At 42.3% G+C, this 17,941-nt stretch overlaps 1 protein-coding gene across 2 annotated transcripts in view; it reads right to left on the bottom strand.

Moving 5' to 3' along the window:
* LOC126297532 (plexin-A4) overlaps nt 1–17,941 on the bottom strand; it is an 861,252-nt gene that overhangs the window by 46,666 nt on the left and 796,645 nt on the right. For both annotated transcript variants that reach the window (XM_049988441.1, XM_049988440.1), the window contains 2 exons: nt 829–929; nt 283–412 (listed from right to left, as the gene is read on the bottom strand). In XM_049988441.1, coding sequence (XP_049844398.1) covers nt 283–412; nt 829–929 — 231 coding nt within the window. The remainder of the gene's footprint in view (nt 1–282; nt 413–828; nt 930–17,941) is intronic.

Here is a 17,941-nt window from a genome sequence, read left to right on the forward strand (position 1 = left end):
TTAGTTTTCATCAGTTTCCTACTTTCAACATTAACAGACTGTGAGTAACATGTAATGTGAAATAAAGAAGGAATTCCCTTAATACAAATAATCTACCACTTCTATATCTGTATACTGTATTTTGCAAGTGGTAACGCAAATAGCCTCTCACCACACGTCTTTTGCTTTAGCCAAAAATGTTGTCAACAGCTATTTACCAGATAACTGATTCCTTATATGCATCACACACACACACACACACACACACCAGAGAAGAAAACGATCTTAGGAAACAGTACATACCGTTCTAGCTGTGGTTCGCTGAAGCTGGTTTGGGGTCACAGTTGTGATAGTTGTACAACGTCCACTCTTATAGGAAATCCAGTACAGTGGGTCTTTGGCAGCATCCTGGCAATCACTGCGGAGGCTACATCTAGCAAAATATTTCAGTAATTTAGTTCCAGTTCTGATAGCCGTAAATAAACAGGTCTGAATAATTAGTGGTTCTATTATACAATAAATGACATTCTAATGGGCCAACATCATTGCACTGCATTTAAAGGGTTTATTAGACAGATCTTTTTTCATCTGCGACCTTAAGATAAACTATATCGTATTAAAGAGGCAGTTTAACATTCAATAAAAAATTCAGTTCAGTTCAGTGTAGTGTTACAATAACTATTAGTGATTCAATTTTCAGAGCTTGGTCTAGTTAAAATTAAGACAAGAATACTGTATTTGCTTGAAGCAAACTAGATTTTAAGAGAAATAATGCACTGCAACCTAGATAAAGATAAAATCTATTCCAAGTATGACAAAAAGTCTCACAGGACTTTGCACATAACTTACTTATTTTCAAGAGAGCACCAGCCACAGTATGGATCCTTGGCACCTAAACAGTCCCAGCAAGTCTTGTAAACACTGCACGACTGCACTTTCACTTTGGACACCTGTAACAGAAATGATAATGTTGCAGTAAAAACAGGCTGACGAGTAACAGAAGTGTAGTTTCTCTAGTCCCTGCAGAGGAAGTCAACGTGCCTCCTGTCAAAATTTTGTTTCTAAATTGTCATTTTCTACATTTGTTCAAAATGTGTAATAATATAAGATATGGGACACTACTCGGTTATGAGGAATATAATGGCACACCAAATGTAGACATTTGATAACGTAACCAAACACTGTCCAGGAACTGAAGGAAAGCAGACTTTGATTGATAGGGCATGGTGCTCAAGTGCCATAAGTCACAGTTCGAAAGTAGTGATGGCGGTAACACCGGAGAAACACTTCTCCTTGGCCGATTCAGGAAGGGATGGATGGGCGAAACCATTAAGGACCCATAACAGCTGACTACCGAATCTAACTGGATGCAAACAGCTAAAACGCTTAGTTACTAGAGGCAGTTTGTAAGGTTGGTACATGATCTTCGAGGTTGATGAAGTGCTGGCTATGTAAGCAAGTAAGTGTAACAGACAGAAAGCATATACATCGCATTCCACAATGTTTAGACGGCAGATCATGTTCTGTTTAAGGCTCAATCACTATCAGTATCATACGTATAGTGAAATATCGTTGCAGGGCGAACAAATATTGATGTTCACCGTACGCGGAATGTGAAACAGTGTGTAGGACGAAGATAAGTAAACTTCACTCGGGCACCATGGCGCTGTTTACCAACTCCCTTAAGGGTTATGATAGTTTTATGTAATGGAGGAGGTTCAAATTTAAAACTAGTGTAAATTACACGGATCTTCTGAGTAACGGCCGGCCGCTGTGGCGGTTCTAGGGACTAAAAGCCTGGAACCGTGCGACTGCTACGGTCGCAGGTTCGAATCCTGCCTCGGGCATGGATGTGTGTGATGTCCTTAGGTTAGTTAGGTTTAAGTAGTTCTAAGTTCTAGGGGACTGGAGACTGATGACCTCAGATGTTAGGTCCCATAGTGCCGAGAGCCATTTGAACCATTTTTCGGAGTAACGTGTGGTAAGGTAGTGTTGTGCAGGAACCCATTTGTGTTGCTGAAGCCACGTTAGAATGGATGTTAAGTGAGAAAGTGTCTTTTAAATTAACAACTGAGCCCGCGAAAGGAGAACTCTGTAAAAAGAAAAAAAACTGTAAAGCTGGATGTGTCTATTACATGTACCATCCGTTGTCTATTAACTTACACTGACGGGACAAAAAAAATCCCTAAAATCAAAGATGTGATGTAACGCCCAGTATTTAATTCTTAGATAACCAATAGCACTGATAAATTTTGGTGCTGCTCTGTCAAAATGAATTTTCTAATACGTAGCCACGAGAACAAGCCTGTTGTTTTCCGCCGTTATTGTAACATTAAAAGCGTTGAAATGTGTGGAAAATACACTTTTAAAATGCAAGCAAAACCTAATACCCACAACAAAAAGAAGCGAAATGTCATAAAAAAAGATTCACAATGTAAAAAGTATGTGTGGTAGTTTCAGAACACTAGTAAGCAGTTAATTGAAAACGAGTAATATTATAGATAGCCTCAGGAACGAAGATACTGAAATCTAAGCCATCAGCGGCATCTAAGAATGCAGACATAAGTCTCCTAACAATTTGCTCATGATCAGACAGAGTTTACCAAAGATATGAACGAAAATCTGGTAAAGTTAACACAAGAGACAGATGAAAGTACTAATGGCTAAATAACAGTGACTGTTGATGCTGAAGCCATGCAAACAAAAATCTTAATGAAAAGAGGAGAAATACTTTGAAGTTACGAATTCATGTTTTTGGCTAACAACAAAATTATGTTCAGACATGAGAAAAATCAAGAATTAATTGTTTAATGCTGTCTGAGACATTTAAATTGTTGAAATAGAAATAACTCAGGAAGTAGATGAAACATCTCTGGAGAAATGTGGAGCCATCCGGTTTCATTTGCGGTGCACAGTTCCTTGAAAATGTTAAGCGGGTTTCGAACTACATATTAGTGGAATGTGTACCGTATTCTGTATGAAACACACCAGCAACAAAGCAGTTTTGTCCTGAACTTTCGACAATTACTATAAGCCCATTAAAAAATTGAGATTTACGAGTACCCTCGAAAGTGACGTGTCAGACTAACTTTAGCAACGAGAATGAAGGGCAGAATGCTTCGGCTCTCCTATCGCTCGTTGGTGCAACGGGGTCTAATGGGACACTCAAGTAGAAAAGCTAGTAGCAGCCCCTGGAAGCACAAAGTGCGTTTTCTTGTATTCCAGCTAAAACAGCGTGTCAGTGATCAGATAAAACGTAAAGAAAAACGTATAACAAGAACGTAGGGACCATAAAGGAATACAATGTTCCGCGTGGTATTTCAAAGTCTGAATACTTGCTTGTTCCCATTTCGTTTCTCTCCACAACAAAAATTCTCTCTCTCTCTCTCTCTCTCTCTCTCTCTCTCTCTCTCTCTCTCTCTGTGTGTGTGTGTGTGTGTGTGTGTGTGTGTGTGTGTGTGTGTGTGTGGACGCACACGCAGCCATCCCTCAAAGCTTTAGCGTAGATGACTTGGCCCTGTCACTCATTGTCAGTACGCCAGGAGAACTAATGTTACCTTAAAGACAGATATGGCCTTCAGACCACGTTACCACAGTGTATTAGTTTGTGTAATACAACGAAAACCACATACACTGATTTAGTGGAAACAAGCATGATTCAAAGGAGATATAATAATCAATAGGTGCAACATAAACTAAGGGCATTTAACTGTTAGTTGATGGTGACTTGGTTATCAACATCACTAAAGTTATCAGTGATTGAAACAAATCATAACAAGAAGAGTGTTAAAAAGAATGAAGGCTCCTATACATTTCAGGGATGAAATAAATTAATAATTGCATATCATGTTCCCTCAAGAAACTAAATAATGCACTGTGACTCATTTATGGATTTATATGCTATTCAATGGAGATAGAACAATCCTTGCATAGAAAATTTAACTCTCTTATTACATAAATGGCTTGCATCGCGGTTTATGTTTAAGAATCACTATTAATCTAGTATAACAGGTCGTTGGGATATTCCACAAATCATAATACAATAAACGAAGACGCAGTTAAATGGTTCAAATGGCTCTGAGCACTATGGGACTTAACTTCTGAGGTCATCAGTCCCCTAGAACTTAGAACTACTTAAACCTAACCAACTTAAGGACATCACACCCATCCATGCCCGAGGCAGGATTCGAACCTGCGACCGCAGCGGTCGCGCGGTTCCAGACTGTAGCGCCTAGAACCGCTCGGCCACCTCGGCCGGCGAAGACGCAGTTAAGAGTTTGAAACTAACAGTTCAGTTTTTTGAGCTTGTTTAAGTCTGAAAATACTAACTGGATATTTACAACTCCTGATGATGTCCCCAGCATTATGAGACGGACTGTTAGGCACAGAGCCATGTTCTAGACGAGGTTTACACCTCAGCCTAATGCCCGTTATTCGGCATTTTAACAGGTGATATTGAGCGTTCTTTCGCCGGTTCCCACGGGCGAAGTGGCGCAGTGCTTAAGGAATTGGACTCAGATTCTGGAGGAATAGTGTTCAAGGAAGGAAAGCAAGACGAGAAGACGGGAGAGAAGGGAGGAGGAGGAGGAGAAGAAGAAGAAGAAGAAGAAGAAGAAGAATTCGGACGAGGCAAATACGAAGACGAATATGTTGACGACGGTGACTATTCTCGGTTATAAGAGCACTTTAGAATCTTTTTTTTTTTTTTCGACAAATAAGATTTGAGCAACATAGTATGGCACCTTCGCAAATTCCTCGTCATGGCGATTTCACTGGAAAGACTATAGGGAGACACAGCATACCGGACGCTAATCGTTGGCAACGAAGGTCCATGGAGTTAGAAGAGCGTTTTCTGCTAGGTCAGGTTAAACACGCATGGTTGGGCACCGGCGCGGTTGGCAGCCTGAGAACAATTTTTTGTTAGGCTAGACACATTTGTCTTAATTAATGCTGCGCCATTTGCCATTTTATTGCTTCACCTGCCTGGTGCATTAACAAACTAGTGCGGGTAACCGCAGGAAGCTACCGGCAGTTTGGTCGCCTATGCTACTGCAGCGGACTCATTTGCGGGCGCGTGTGTGGGACTGGGACAGCCGCTAAGATCGTCAAACAGCATCACACAGCATTAGCATTGCTGTTCGCTATTCCTTTACACCGTGCCGAATCGCTGCTTATCACTGTCTATGGAATGCGGCCCTTGCTTAAGTGTCGGTGGAGACCAGTACAGGCACAGCCAATGAGTCTCCACAAACGAGGACGTGTTTATTGTTGTGTGTGGCTGTAAATACTACTGGTATTTCCAGCAACATGATCATTTGCTTACACCCGTATATAAAGCCGTCGATATATCCAGTTACAACCACGCCCAACTCAGCATTCATACCCTTAGCCTCGTCCATACGCACATGCAGTTCAGTCCACACGAAGTCAAAAAGGAAGGAAACACGGCTATGGTTCAAAGCCCCTTTGTCGCAAGATCATAACAAACTGAGTAACAACTCAGTAGGACGGTGGTAAGGAAAGAAATGGTTATAGTTCCAGTGAATGAATTACCTCAGCTTTCGTCCTATATAGAATAAGCAAAAACTACGAGAACTTGAATCGGTACGTCTTGGTGTGGATTTTAAATCTGTTCGCCTCGATTACGTGTCTAGTGTCTTAACCTTTATCTTCTCCGTCTAATTACTCAAACACAGGCTTTAAATACACACCACCAGCTTCAATCATATCTGTCTTTATAACTAAGCCCTACCAACAACCACCACATTATTTTGTATTCACTTATACATACGATTCTGCACGTACTCCCACACACGCCAACAATTTCTCTGAATTCAGTTTCCAATTGTGAGATATTTCACGAACTCGAGTGTCAAATTCATCTCTGCATTCTATTTGTTCGATGTGGCGAAACGAGCAATTGTTATCCAATGTTAGCACATGCTCCATTGGGAAAATGAGGTTCAAATGGCTCTGAGCACTATGGGACTCAACTGCTGTGGTCATTAGTCCCCTAGAACTTAGAACTACTTAAACCTAACTAACCTAAGGACATCACACACATCCATGCCCGAGGCAGGATTCGAACCTGCGACCGTAGCAGTCGCACGGTTCCGGACTGTGCGCCTAGAACCGCGAGACCACCGCGGCCAGCGGAAAATGAGGAAGATACCACGTGAAGAGAGTGTATTCTGAAACAATCACATTCTGAAGCTCTGTTTATGAACGAAGAAGGAAAGAAGACTAGGATTTACCGTACCGTCGACGACGAGATCATTAGTGGCAGAGCACAAGCCCGGATATGAAAGGAAGGGTGATGGAATTGGCTGTACCGTTTACACAAGCACCGTTCCAGCATTAGCCTTAATCGCTATGGGGACACTATGGGAAGAATGAATCTAAAGAGGGTGTTCGCTGTTCCCGTTTGCGAGTCCAGTGCCTTTACAGCGTCGCCTCTCTCGGTGTATAAGCACGGCAACCAGATAGTATTCTGCGATACGCCAACACGGTTTCTCGAGGCGACAAAATACCGCAAATACGACTGGGCGTTCTAGATCGTATGTGATTCATTGTCTGTGTTTTCTATGTAAAAATCAATGCGTATATGCGTGATACTTTCTACACATTGCTTCGTCTGAGGAATGCGAGCAAGAAACTCTTCGAAACATTAAGTCCTGTCGATGACTTACCAGCTGCCAACCTGAGAATAACTGACAATTTCCGACAACTCCATTGCCTTCGTGCAATACTACTGTAATACAATAATGCTGTATATCTTTCTATGGAATATACAAACTATTACATAAAATTTAACTCTTTTAATGTGCTACTGTGAAAGTAAAAGTCTGAGGGATATTCTAATCGTGGATAAGAAGCCTATTTCCTAAACAGACTGAAATGGCATAAGCAGCTCAGCAATCCTAAGACATGATATCAAGGAAATACCGAACTTAAAAACAAAAACTAGGAAAGCTATGTATAACAATTTAATCTATACATTGCAGATCTGGTTGAACATCATGACAGTAGGGACGGCTATAGACTGAAATTTCCCTAGATATACAAACGTAACACCAACGACGTGATACAAAGTCCGTGAATTTAGCTAACGCGTAAGCCTAAATTTCAGTCGCTCTCTCGTTTTTGGTTTCTGATAGCGGTTACAGCCAGCATTCAGTTTGTGAGAGCATTCAGACGACAACCTCCGAAAAAATTAATTTCATCCCCCCTCCACAAAAGAGTTTTTATTTTATTTTTTGACGCTTTGGAGAGTATTACCATAATTACAAAGAAAGAATACCTCTAGCTGCATACAAGCGTTGATATACGTCAACGGGGGCAGTTGAAAATGTGTGCCCCGACAGGTACTCGAACTCGGGATCTCCTGCGTACATGGCGGATCCATATGAGCCACTGAGGACACAGAGGATAGTGCGACTGCAGGGACTTATCTCTGGCATGCCCCCTGTCACACCCACATCCCCGACTTATCGTCCCGCACTATATTCATAGTGGCCCTGTCCACTATACTCATTACTCGCGGCTTTTTGCCGATTCCTATAAGAGTTGGGGCACTGTTTGTGCATACGCACAGAAGAAGATGGCCAAATGGCCGGTGAGCCTTAACTATACACATATATTACCATAATACCATTTCCCCTCCTGGCAGACGTTGTTGACTGTCGCTTAGTATAGATCTTATCACTTGTGAAATATTAGTTCTTCCCAGGACCACTCACTGTGCATATAAACACTATATCATTCTTTGCTCACCGTGGACATGGCGTTTGTTTTTGTCGCCATGTCTTTCCTGACGCCACGTCACGTTAATAAGGAAGGCCCTGCCAAACATGTCACTATCTGAATTCGTTAAGTCTCTTAATACAAGGGGAGAATCATTTGGTAACACATTTTGAAGCGCCAAAGAAACTGGTATATGCATGCGTATTCAAATACAGAGATATATGACCAGGCAGAATACGGCGTTGCCGCTATAGAAGACAAGAAGTGCCTATGGCAGGTTATAAAGATTTAAGTGAGTTTGAACGTCGTGTTACAGTTGGCGAACGAGCGATGGGATACAGCGTCTCCGAGGTAAAGATGAAGTGGGGATTCTCCAGTGTGGCCATTTCACGAGTGTACCGTGAATATCAGGAATCCGGTAAAACATCAAATCTCCGACATCGCTGAGGGCAAAAAAACATCCTGCAAGAACCGGGACCAATGACGATTCAGGAGAATCGTTCAACGTGACAGTCGTGCAATCCTTCCGCAATTTGCTGCAGATTTCAATGCTGGACCACCGTCAAGTTTCAGCGTGCAAACCATTCAACGAAACATCATCGATATGGGCTTTCAGAGCCGAAGGACCACTTGTGTACACTTGGTGACTGGACGACACAAAACTTTACGCCTCGCCAGGGCTCGTTAACACCGACACTGGACTATTGATGTCTGGAAACATGTTGTCTCGTCGGATGAGTCTCGTTTCAAATTATATCGGGCGGATGAACGTGTACGGGTATGGAGACAACCTCATGAATCCATGGAACCTGCATGCCAAAAGGGGACTGTTCAAGCTGGTGGAGGCTTTTGTAATGGTGTGGGGCGTGTGCAGTTGGAGTGATATGGGACATGTGATAGTCTAGATTCGACTCTAACAGGGACAGTGTAGCATCCGGCTCAACGACCTGTTGAATCCAAGAATTAACAATACTTCTACAAAATCTTATTCCACAAGCAAAATTCTCGGGTACAGAGACAAGCCGCCGAAGTTATTTCAATGTTTGATTCAACATATGTGGGTCAAATTATTTCTGTTTTGCAGTTAACAAAGTTCCACCAACGAAAGGGTGCAACATATGTTAATCTGCTTAAATCCATGTGTTTGACTTAATCACGAGCCATAGTTCCAAATATATTACATATGCTAAATCGAAATATGTATAAATTTATAAATTTCACAGTTACATGTTAAATGCCTGTTTGTAACTTTTTTGTAGCTCTGTTCATTGTATTAGCACAATGTAATGTACTTACTTAATCGAATAACAGAATTTTTGTTTTGCCAGAGTATGAAATTTGAAAATAAATACTGCTTAAGGGTATGGTTCAATATTCGCCACTTGGAAGTAGTCGCACTATGTTGAAAACACGTGTTCCCTAGTTTCCCGCGTGTGTAGCCTCCGCCATATAGCCGTCTCACTCACACCTCGGAATACCGCAGTAGTGGTGGAAGCAGGAGCATTAAGTGGACACGATTGCGCTAGAGCAGAGCGAGCGCGCCCAGGGAACCTATATCTTGGCCAGGCCTGATGTAAGCGCAGAAATGTCGTGTACACCACTAGTCTGCCATAAATGCGAACTTCAAAATGGTTCAAATGGCTCTGAGCACTATGGGACTTAACATCTGTGGCCATCAGTCCCCTAGACTTAGAACTACTTAAACCTAACTAACCTAAGGGCAGCACACAACATCCAGCCATCAGGAGGCTGAGAAAATCCCTGACACCGCCGGGAATCGAACCCAGGAACCCGGGCGTGGGAAGCGAGAACGCTACCGCACGATCACGAGATGCGGGCACCAGTGTTACCCTTTCATGCCTCTGCACTCCTGCAAATACCGTCTGGTTTCAGTATAACTTGTGCATAATCTATCGCTCCCCTTATTTTAGCCCTGTTTCCTCTAGAATTTCAAAGAGCGTATTCCAGTCAACATTGTCGAACGTTTTCTATTGATAAATAAATGTTATAAACGTAAAAGAAGGAAGAAAAATTAGAGTTTAACGTCCCGTCGATAGCGCGATCGTTAAAAACGTATCACAAGTTCCGATTGCGGAAAATGAATAAGGAAATTGGCCATACCCTTTTCAGGGGAAATACTCCAGCATTACATGAGGCGATTTATTGGAATCACGGAAAACCTAAATCTTGGTGGCAGGAAGGGGATTTGAATGATTCCAGTGTGCTAACCACTGCGCCACCTCGCTCGGTACAATAAACGTAGGTTTGCCTTTTTTCAACCAATCATGTGAGATCCATTGCGGTTACAAAGGCCATAAGATACCTCCTAACATCGTGCTGGACCCCCTTTTCCCCGATGTAATGCGGCAACTCTACGTGGCATGGACTTAACACGTCGTTGCAACTCCCCCGCAGAAATACTGAGCCACATTGTTTCTATATAGACGTCCATAACTGCGAAAGTTTTGCTGGTGCAGGATTTCGTGCACGTACTGCCATCTCGGTTATGTCCTATAAATGTTCGATAGGATTCGTGTCGGGCGATTTGGGTGGCCAAACTATTCGCTCTAACCGTCCAGAATGTTCTTCAAACCAATCGCGAACAACTGTGGCCCGGTGACATCGCACATTGTCATCCATAAAAATGTCATCGTTGCTCGGGAACAAGACATCCGTGAATGACTGCCAATGGTCTCTGCCGGCCGGAGTGGCCGAGCGGTTCTAGGCGCTACAGTCTGGAACCGCGCGACCGCTACGGTCGCAGGTTCGAATCCTGCTTCGGGCATGGATGTGCGTGATGTTCTTAAGTTAGTTAGGTTTAAGTAGTTCTAAGTTCTAGGGGAGTGATGACCTCAGAAGTTAAGCCCCATAGTGCTCAGAACCATTTTGAACCAAATGGTCTCCAAATAGCTGAACATCCAGAGTACACAGTCTATTCCATGTAAAGACACAGTCTACACCAATGTGGAGCCACCAGCAGTTTGCAGAGTGCCTTGTTCATAGCTTGGGTCCATGGATTCGTGGGGTCTATACCACACTCGAACCGTAGCTCTTACTACCTGAAACCGGAACTCCTCTGACCAGGCCACGGTTTTCCAGTCGTCTACAGTCCAACCAATATAATTACGAGTTCAGGAGAGACTGTTGGCGATGTCGTGCTGTCAGCAAAAGCACTCGCGTCGGTCGTCTGCCGGCATGGCCTACTCACGCCAAATTTCGCCGAACTGTCCTAAGAGATACGTTCGTCGTAGGTCTCACATTGATTTCTGCTGTTATTTCACGCCGTGTCGCTTTGAGGCGTAGCGCCGTATACCGATCCTGCCTTGGAGGCGGTTAAGTGGAAGATGGTCTCAGAGCAGGATAGTGACAGATGGTGACTCGAGACTGGACGCGCACGTAATTTATGTTTCAGCCGACAGAGGACAATACTGGATAGGGGGGGGGGCTCTGATTTTAGTTTCGATTGTGCCCACTAGAGTGCACTAAAGTATTAGAATGATTTGATAAACTGTTCTAGTATTTTCATAAAGTGTTATTATGTCTTTTTGTGTATGTAAAATGTTAGAAATGTGTTTTAGCAATATGAATGATGCGTGAGTGTGGTTTAAGGTTAGTATGAAGATAATTGTTTAACGAGTTATGTAGTACGATTTAGTGTGGGAACATTTCGAAGAAGTGTAGATGTGGACAAAGGGGATTTTTGTAGAATGGATTTGTAAAGTAAGTTTATAGTAAAGGGAAAGTTAATTCAGGTATAAATAACAATAGTAAGTAAGTTTACGCATAAAGAAAACTTCAGCATATTAGATAATTACGTCGATAAAAAGTGCAGTCGTTGGATTTACTACTTTGCGATTTCTTATTGATGAAAAGCGTGGACTGACGCGGGAGAATGTTGTTTTGCTATTGGCTGTTTAGTTAGCTGACCAATGGTAAAGCAATAGTCTTCGCGCGCCTTTCTCTGCTGGTAGAGAAGTCGGAGCCTAGCCATGAAACAGTTCAGACGTGTGTAGTAGTAGTAGTTCCGATGGAAATGATAAGTTGCCGGATCTAGCAGTGTTTCATACATCAAACGTGTTGTAAAATGACGGTATAATTATTCCGATGGGCGTGTAGAAAATTCGGAATTTTCAAGTGAATTTTGTGACGAGAAAAGACATATATTCTGTGTGGCGTATTGAGCAGGACGGTGGCTAAAAACTGTAACTGCATTTGGTAACGACAGACTTAATATTTGGCGAGCATTCTCAACGAAAAACAATACGTATTTTTGTGGCTATTACGTTTTCGGGAAATGCAACACCATAAACTTGCTAACGTGAGTGAAAGGGATTGTGAGTGACTGTGTTAAGAATAGCACGGGCCTGGTAGTGATGCGTGTTCACCTAAGCTTCAGAATATATTAATTGAGGACAAAATTTCCAACCTTTCATTTCGTATGAAAACTTTCTCCCGAGATGTAGATTATTGACTAAATGCAGCCTGGTTCATGTCGAAGTACAGTAGGTTTCCCTCGGCTTCCCTACTGATGATATGCTGAGACAATGTTCACAGGTAGGTGCAGGCTCGTCGTAAAGGGACGGAAAGAACCGCGCCGACGCAGCTTGTCTGTCAGCACTGACAGTTCTACTCAGACGCCGCTGCCGTCGGTCATTAAGTGAAGGCCGTCAGCCACTGCGTTGCGTGGTGAGAGGTAACGCTCGAAATTTTGCGTTCTCGGCACGCTCTTGACACTGTGTATCGCGAAATATTGAATTCCCTAATGATTTCCAAAATGAAGTGTCCCACGCGTCTAGCTCCAACTACCGTTCCGCATTCAAAGATTTAATTCCCTCCGTGCATTCATGATCACGTCGCAAACCATTTCACATGATCACCTGAATACAAACGACAGCTGACATTTGTCAGCAAATTCTTTTTTTGGAATTTTTTGGAATTTTAATTATTACATTCCTTGTACAGCCTGAGGGTATTTCGCCTGTATAATATCCATATAACAGGTTGTAAGACGTGTAAATTTCTATTGTCAAACCACAATTTATGAAAGATTTTTATTTTTTATTAATAGTATTAAGTAGGAATAATTAATATTTGTCATTTTGGAAATAATTGTGGTAGCAGGGATTGTCTGCACCAAAAGCATTGTTGGCGGGAGAGACCGCATTCGTAGGAAGTCAGTAGTAAGCGAGGAGCCGTGTGCCTGCCAGCCACCAGCTATGATTTACAAGAGATTATAAACGGATGTACAGAAACATCAGCTAACTATTATCATAAGAGGAACTAATATTATTGAATTATTGTTTTCTTTTTTTCTTTTCTTTTTCCTTTTTTTTTCTTTTTCCTTTTTTTTTGAGGAACTCAAGACTACTGAAGGTATGTTTGCGCAATGCTAGTTGTAAGCTTATTGTAAAAAGTAAGTCTCATAAGAACGTTTGTAAAATCATTTCATTACCAACGGTAAATATTTGAAGAAACGTTTACAGAATATAATTAATTTTTGCCAGCAATGTTGCGTTACTGATTATAATCCATCCCAAAAACCATCAACGAAAAACTTTGCAAAATTTTATTGTAGTCAAGAAAAAGTTTAACTATGAATTGCGTAACTTCGGTCAAATTAGTTAAAGAATAACGTCAGCTTCGCTATTAAAGAATAACGTCAGCTTTGGTAATAAATACAGCCACTTTTTATGACAGCCCACCAGCAGCTTATTGAGTACAGTAAAACAGAGTAAGTATATTTATGTCGCAGTTCAATGTAGCAGTCAGAAGGCGATCCAGTAACAGTAAAAAAGGTAAGGAACAGTCTTGGGTTATTGCAGGTAACGACTGAGCGCCATGACGACGACACATTCTATGTTTCGTCGAAATAAACAGCAAATCACTTTTAATAACCAGCATTTAAATTTGTATGCGAAGATTGCACTTATTATTATTGAGAAAGAGAATTAATTTCAAAGGGAAGATTTCATTTGTTGTTATTAAGCAAGAGAAAGAAATCCAAAGAGAAGGTTTCATAGGTTATTGTAGAAGGGAAGGTTGCGTAACAAAAGAGATATACAGGGTATTACAAAAAGTTACGGCCAAACTTTCAGGAAACATTCCTCACATACAAATAAAGAAAAGATGTGGACATGTGTCCGAAAACGCTTAATTTCCATGTTAGAGCTCATTTTAGTTTCGTCAGTATGTACTGTACTTCGCCGGCCGCTGTGGCCGAGCGGTTCTAGGCGCGTCAGCCCGGAGCCACGCGGCTGCCTCGGTCGCAGGTTCGAATCCTGCCTCGGGCGTGGATGTGTGTGATGTCCTTAGGTTAGTTAGGTTTAAGTAGTTCTAAGTCTAGGGGACTGATGACCTGAGATGTTAAGTCCCATAGCGCTCAGAGCCATTTGGACCATTTTTTTTACTGTACTTCCTCGATTCTCCGCCAGTTGGTCCAACAGAAGAAAGGTAATGTTGACTTCGGCGCTTGTGTTGACATGTGACTCATTGCTCTACAGTACTAGCATCAAGCACATCAGTACGTAGCATCAACAGGTTAGTGTTCATCACGAACGAGGTTTTGCAGTCAGTGCAATGTTTACAAATGCGGAGTTGGCAGATGCCCATTTGATGTATGGATTAGCACGGGGCAATAGTCGTGGCGCGGTACGTTTGTATCACGTCACCAACACAGATTTTCTGTGAACGTTTGAACAGGCATTGTTGGTGATGTCTTGATTGGGCCCCATGTTCTTCCACCTACGCTCAATGGAGCACGTTATCATGATTTCATACGGGATACTCTACCTGTGCTGCTAGAACATGTGCCTTTACAAGTACAACACAACATGTGGTTCATGCACAATGGAGCTCCTGCACATTTCAGTCAAAGTGTTCGTACGCTTCTCAACAACAGATTCGGTGACCGATGGATTGGTAGAGGCGGACCAATTCCATGGCCTCCACGCTCTCCTCACCTCAACCCTTTGAAAGCTCTTGTCTACCCAACCCCGGTACCAAATGTATAGACTCTTCGTGCTCGTATTGTGTACGGCTGTGATACAATACGCCATTCTCCAGGGCTGCATCAGCGCTTCAGGGATTCCATGCGACGGAGGGTGGATGCATGTATCCTCGCTAACGGAGGACATTTTGAACATTTCCTGTAACACAGTGTTTGAAGTCACGCTGGTACGTTATGTTGCTGTGTGTTTCCATTCCATGATTAATGTGATTTGAAGAGAAGTAATAAAATGAACTCTAACATGGAAAGTAACCGTTTCCGGACACATGTCCACATAACATATTTTCTTTCTTTGTGTGTGAGGAATGTTTCCTGAAAGTTTGGCCGTACTCTTTTGTAACACCCTGTAGAGGAGACGGGAAGGTTTCAAGGTGGAATAGTTTTGTCGCACATGTTCTCCGAAGGATCTCAAAACAAAAATTTTTGATTCGCCACTACTGTAATTTTCAGACAATTGACCTGAAATTCCATACACAGATGTGCAAAATAGCGTATACGGCATAGCGCAGTTAAACGAAATGTCAGAGACGTACACTGCTTCCATCCGACGGAAACGACAGAGAGAGACAGTTGACACACAGGAAAAAATTTGGACAGAAAAGTCTCGTTCTGGTGTACGCAGCTTTTGTGACGCGCCGCACAAACTCATATCCACGCGACAGGCCCCGCCTGATAAAATACGACCCGCTGTGTGAGGTGCGTGTCCGCACACGTCAAAGTCAGTCGGTTCGAAACACTGCAGCCATTCATCGGGCGGGCGCGACCGCCACCGTTACCGCGGCCCCTACAGCCAGTGGCGCGCTTGCCCGGCTTCCAGTGTAATCGAAACTGTCTCTGGCACCGGCTTCCCGCCGAGGACAAGCTGTCCGCCATGGAAATTACTTTTCCGAGCACACCTGAAAGAATACGCCTGCCTGCCACTCTCCGGGTAAGCCACAGCTACGGTACGCGTTTTGTGCTCGCAGAAACTTTGCAGTCGTTCACCCACGCACCCTTTCGGGTTGCCCTTTTCCCGACGCCTACAGCCGCAGCCTCTCTTCTGGGACCGCACCAGCCAGCAGTAACTTTCCTCGTATTGACCTTGACTGAAAAAAAATAGAAAACGAAAACTACTCTACTTTTAGACATCCAGTATGCAGCACTCTCTTCTCTCACAAGCGATTGCAGGCGCAGATGAAAATGTGGATCCAACACCTTGTCTTCCGAAAAGATTTTGATACCAAACCCCACTGGAATACTACCACATGATATATTACGTCATTTTTTGTGTCTTTGTACCTGGATCCACAGTTGCTAAGAACTTCTAGAGGAATTCCAACAACATGTCAGTAAAAGGATTCGAAATTGTATTCAGTCTTATTCTTTCTTTATTTTTCTGTCTTTACCGTGGCGACAATTTGGGTTAGTAGTTCCTACTTTCTAACGTGTCCCTTCGAACCAGTATTTTGTGGTATAACGCTGACATACGTCAAGATAATGGTTCAATTGTGAGCGGACACGTTCGAAACCAGTCACCGTTAACCAAAATTGTCGGTGCAACTGGGGCAGGAAAATAAAGAAACAATAAAAGTATTATGATTGTCCCATGCTACCTACAACTGTTAATAAATGAAAAGCACCAGTTTGCTTTTGTTCCACAATATTACTTTTATTGTTAACCGGTTTTCGGCTTACAATGCCATCTTCATCTTCAGACATTTACTGAGTATTATCACCAAAGAAGTTAAATGTTAGCAGACAACATTGGAAGAGAAGTAACACATCTAAACTGAAGTAGAACCATATAGTAAGTAACATCTTTGCAATGAAAAAGTAAAAACTGAACAGTACATAAATAACAATGGAGTAGACAGGAAAACCTTTAGCACAAAATAGGGGTAGCATGCCTACATAACAGTTTCTATTAATAAACGAAACTAATAAAGTAAAGTAAAATTAGTACTAGACAAGGCTGCATCAGGAGGTATGAAACATGGAGAGTGATACACAAGCAATTAAAAGAAGAGACAGTTATCAATGTAAATACAGAATACATAAGGAACTTAAACAATATCAATAAGATAAAACAGAAATTAATAAATGCAGGAAAATGGTGTTTGAGGGAACCTACAGCTTGAGAGTGTGGTGGTACTGCATTTTAACATTAACATTATAATCAAAGCAGTGGCTGTGTACCAGTTTCCATTAAATAAATGAGCAAAGTAAAATATGAACAGAATTGATGAGACAACTACAAGGGGTGTTAAACATGGACAGTAATACAAGTACCAGTTAAAAGAAAGCCCCCCCCCCCCCTTCTGCTTCGCCGCCGCTGGCATTCTACCACAAATCCAAGCCACCTGCTGAAAAGAGAAACCAACCTTACACTATGGTATTAAAGACGCTAGGAAAAATTTCAACGTCGATTTTCTCGAGAAGTTTTTACAGTTGCATCGACATGCATAGGGGGAGTGATATACGGGTTCTTAACGTCATGTACCATAAATACAAAAAAAAATACAACAATCTAATTGCCGTGTGGTCTTGTGAAATGCATCGGGAGTTGGTTATATCAATGACGTGGTTACGGAGAGGCTGAAGAATGCTATCGTGGTATGTTGGTAACATTCACGTGTTCGTTAAACTAGCTGCAGATGTAGCGAAACTTACCATTCATTATTGCTCCTATCTACTCCTCCAGTCTTGAAATGCACCCTACGAAAGGTGGCACTAGAGCACTTGGTTTACAGAATTCCCTCGGCAAAAGAAAATCCTCTCGCAAATTACGAGCTTGCAGTTGTGATTATTCTTTGGCTACTCTGAGAACATGTTGCTCATTTTGTTTGTTTTGTTGATCATGCTTCCTACTCCTGAAAACTGAGAATTTTTACGCTAAGCAAACGAGGAAGTCACTTCGATAACTAAAAGTTTTCTGAACGCTCAGAACCACACGTGTCCCATTATCGGGAGACTGCACTGAAGTTACATTGCTGGCTACTAATCTCCAGCGCCATGGAGGCCGCATGTGACAAACGACAAACTGGCATTAAGTGTACTACATGCCTGGATATGCAAATGATTAGCATTTCGGTGCAACCGCCGAAAGTAAGTAGGGGGTGTCCGCCATCTACGTTCCGTATAGGCTTTTAAGGACAGGATTACTCAGCAGGTTTCTCATTCAGAAAATTCGTTTGAATATAGGTTGTTTGTGACAAGATCGTGTTATGCTTCAGG

Source organism: Schistocerca gregaria, chromosome X, assembly GCF_023897955.1.
Source record: "Schistocerca gregaria isolate iqSchGreg1 chromosome X, iqSchGreg1.2, whole genome shotgun sequence".
Classification (NCBI taxonomy): Eukaryota; Metazoa; Arthropoda; class Insecta; order Orthoptera; family Acrididae; genus Schistocerca; species Schistocerca gregaria.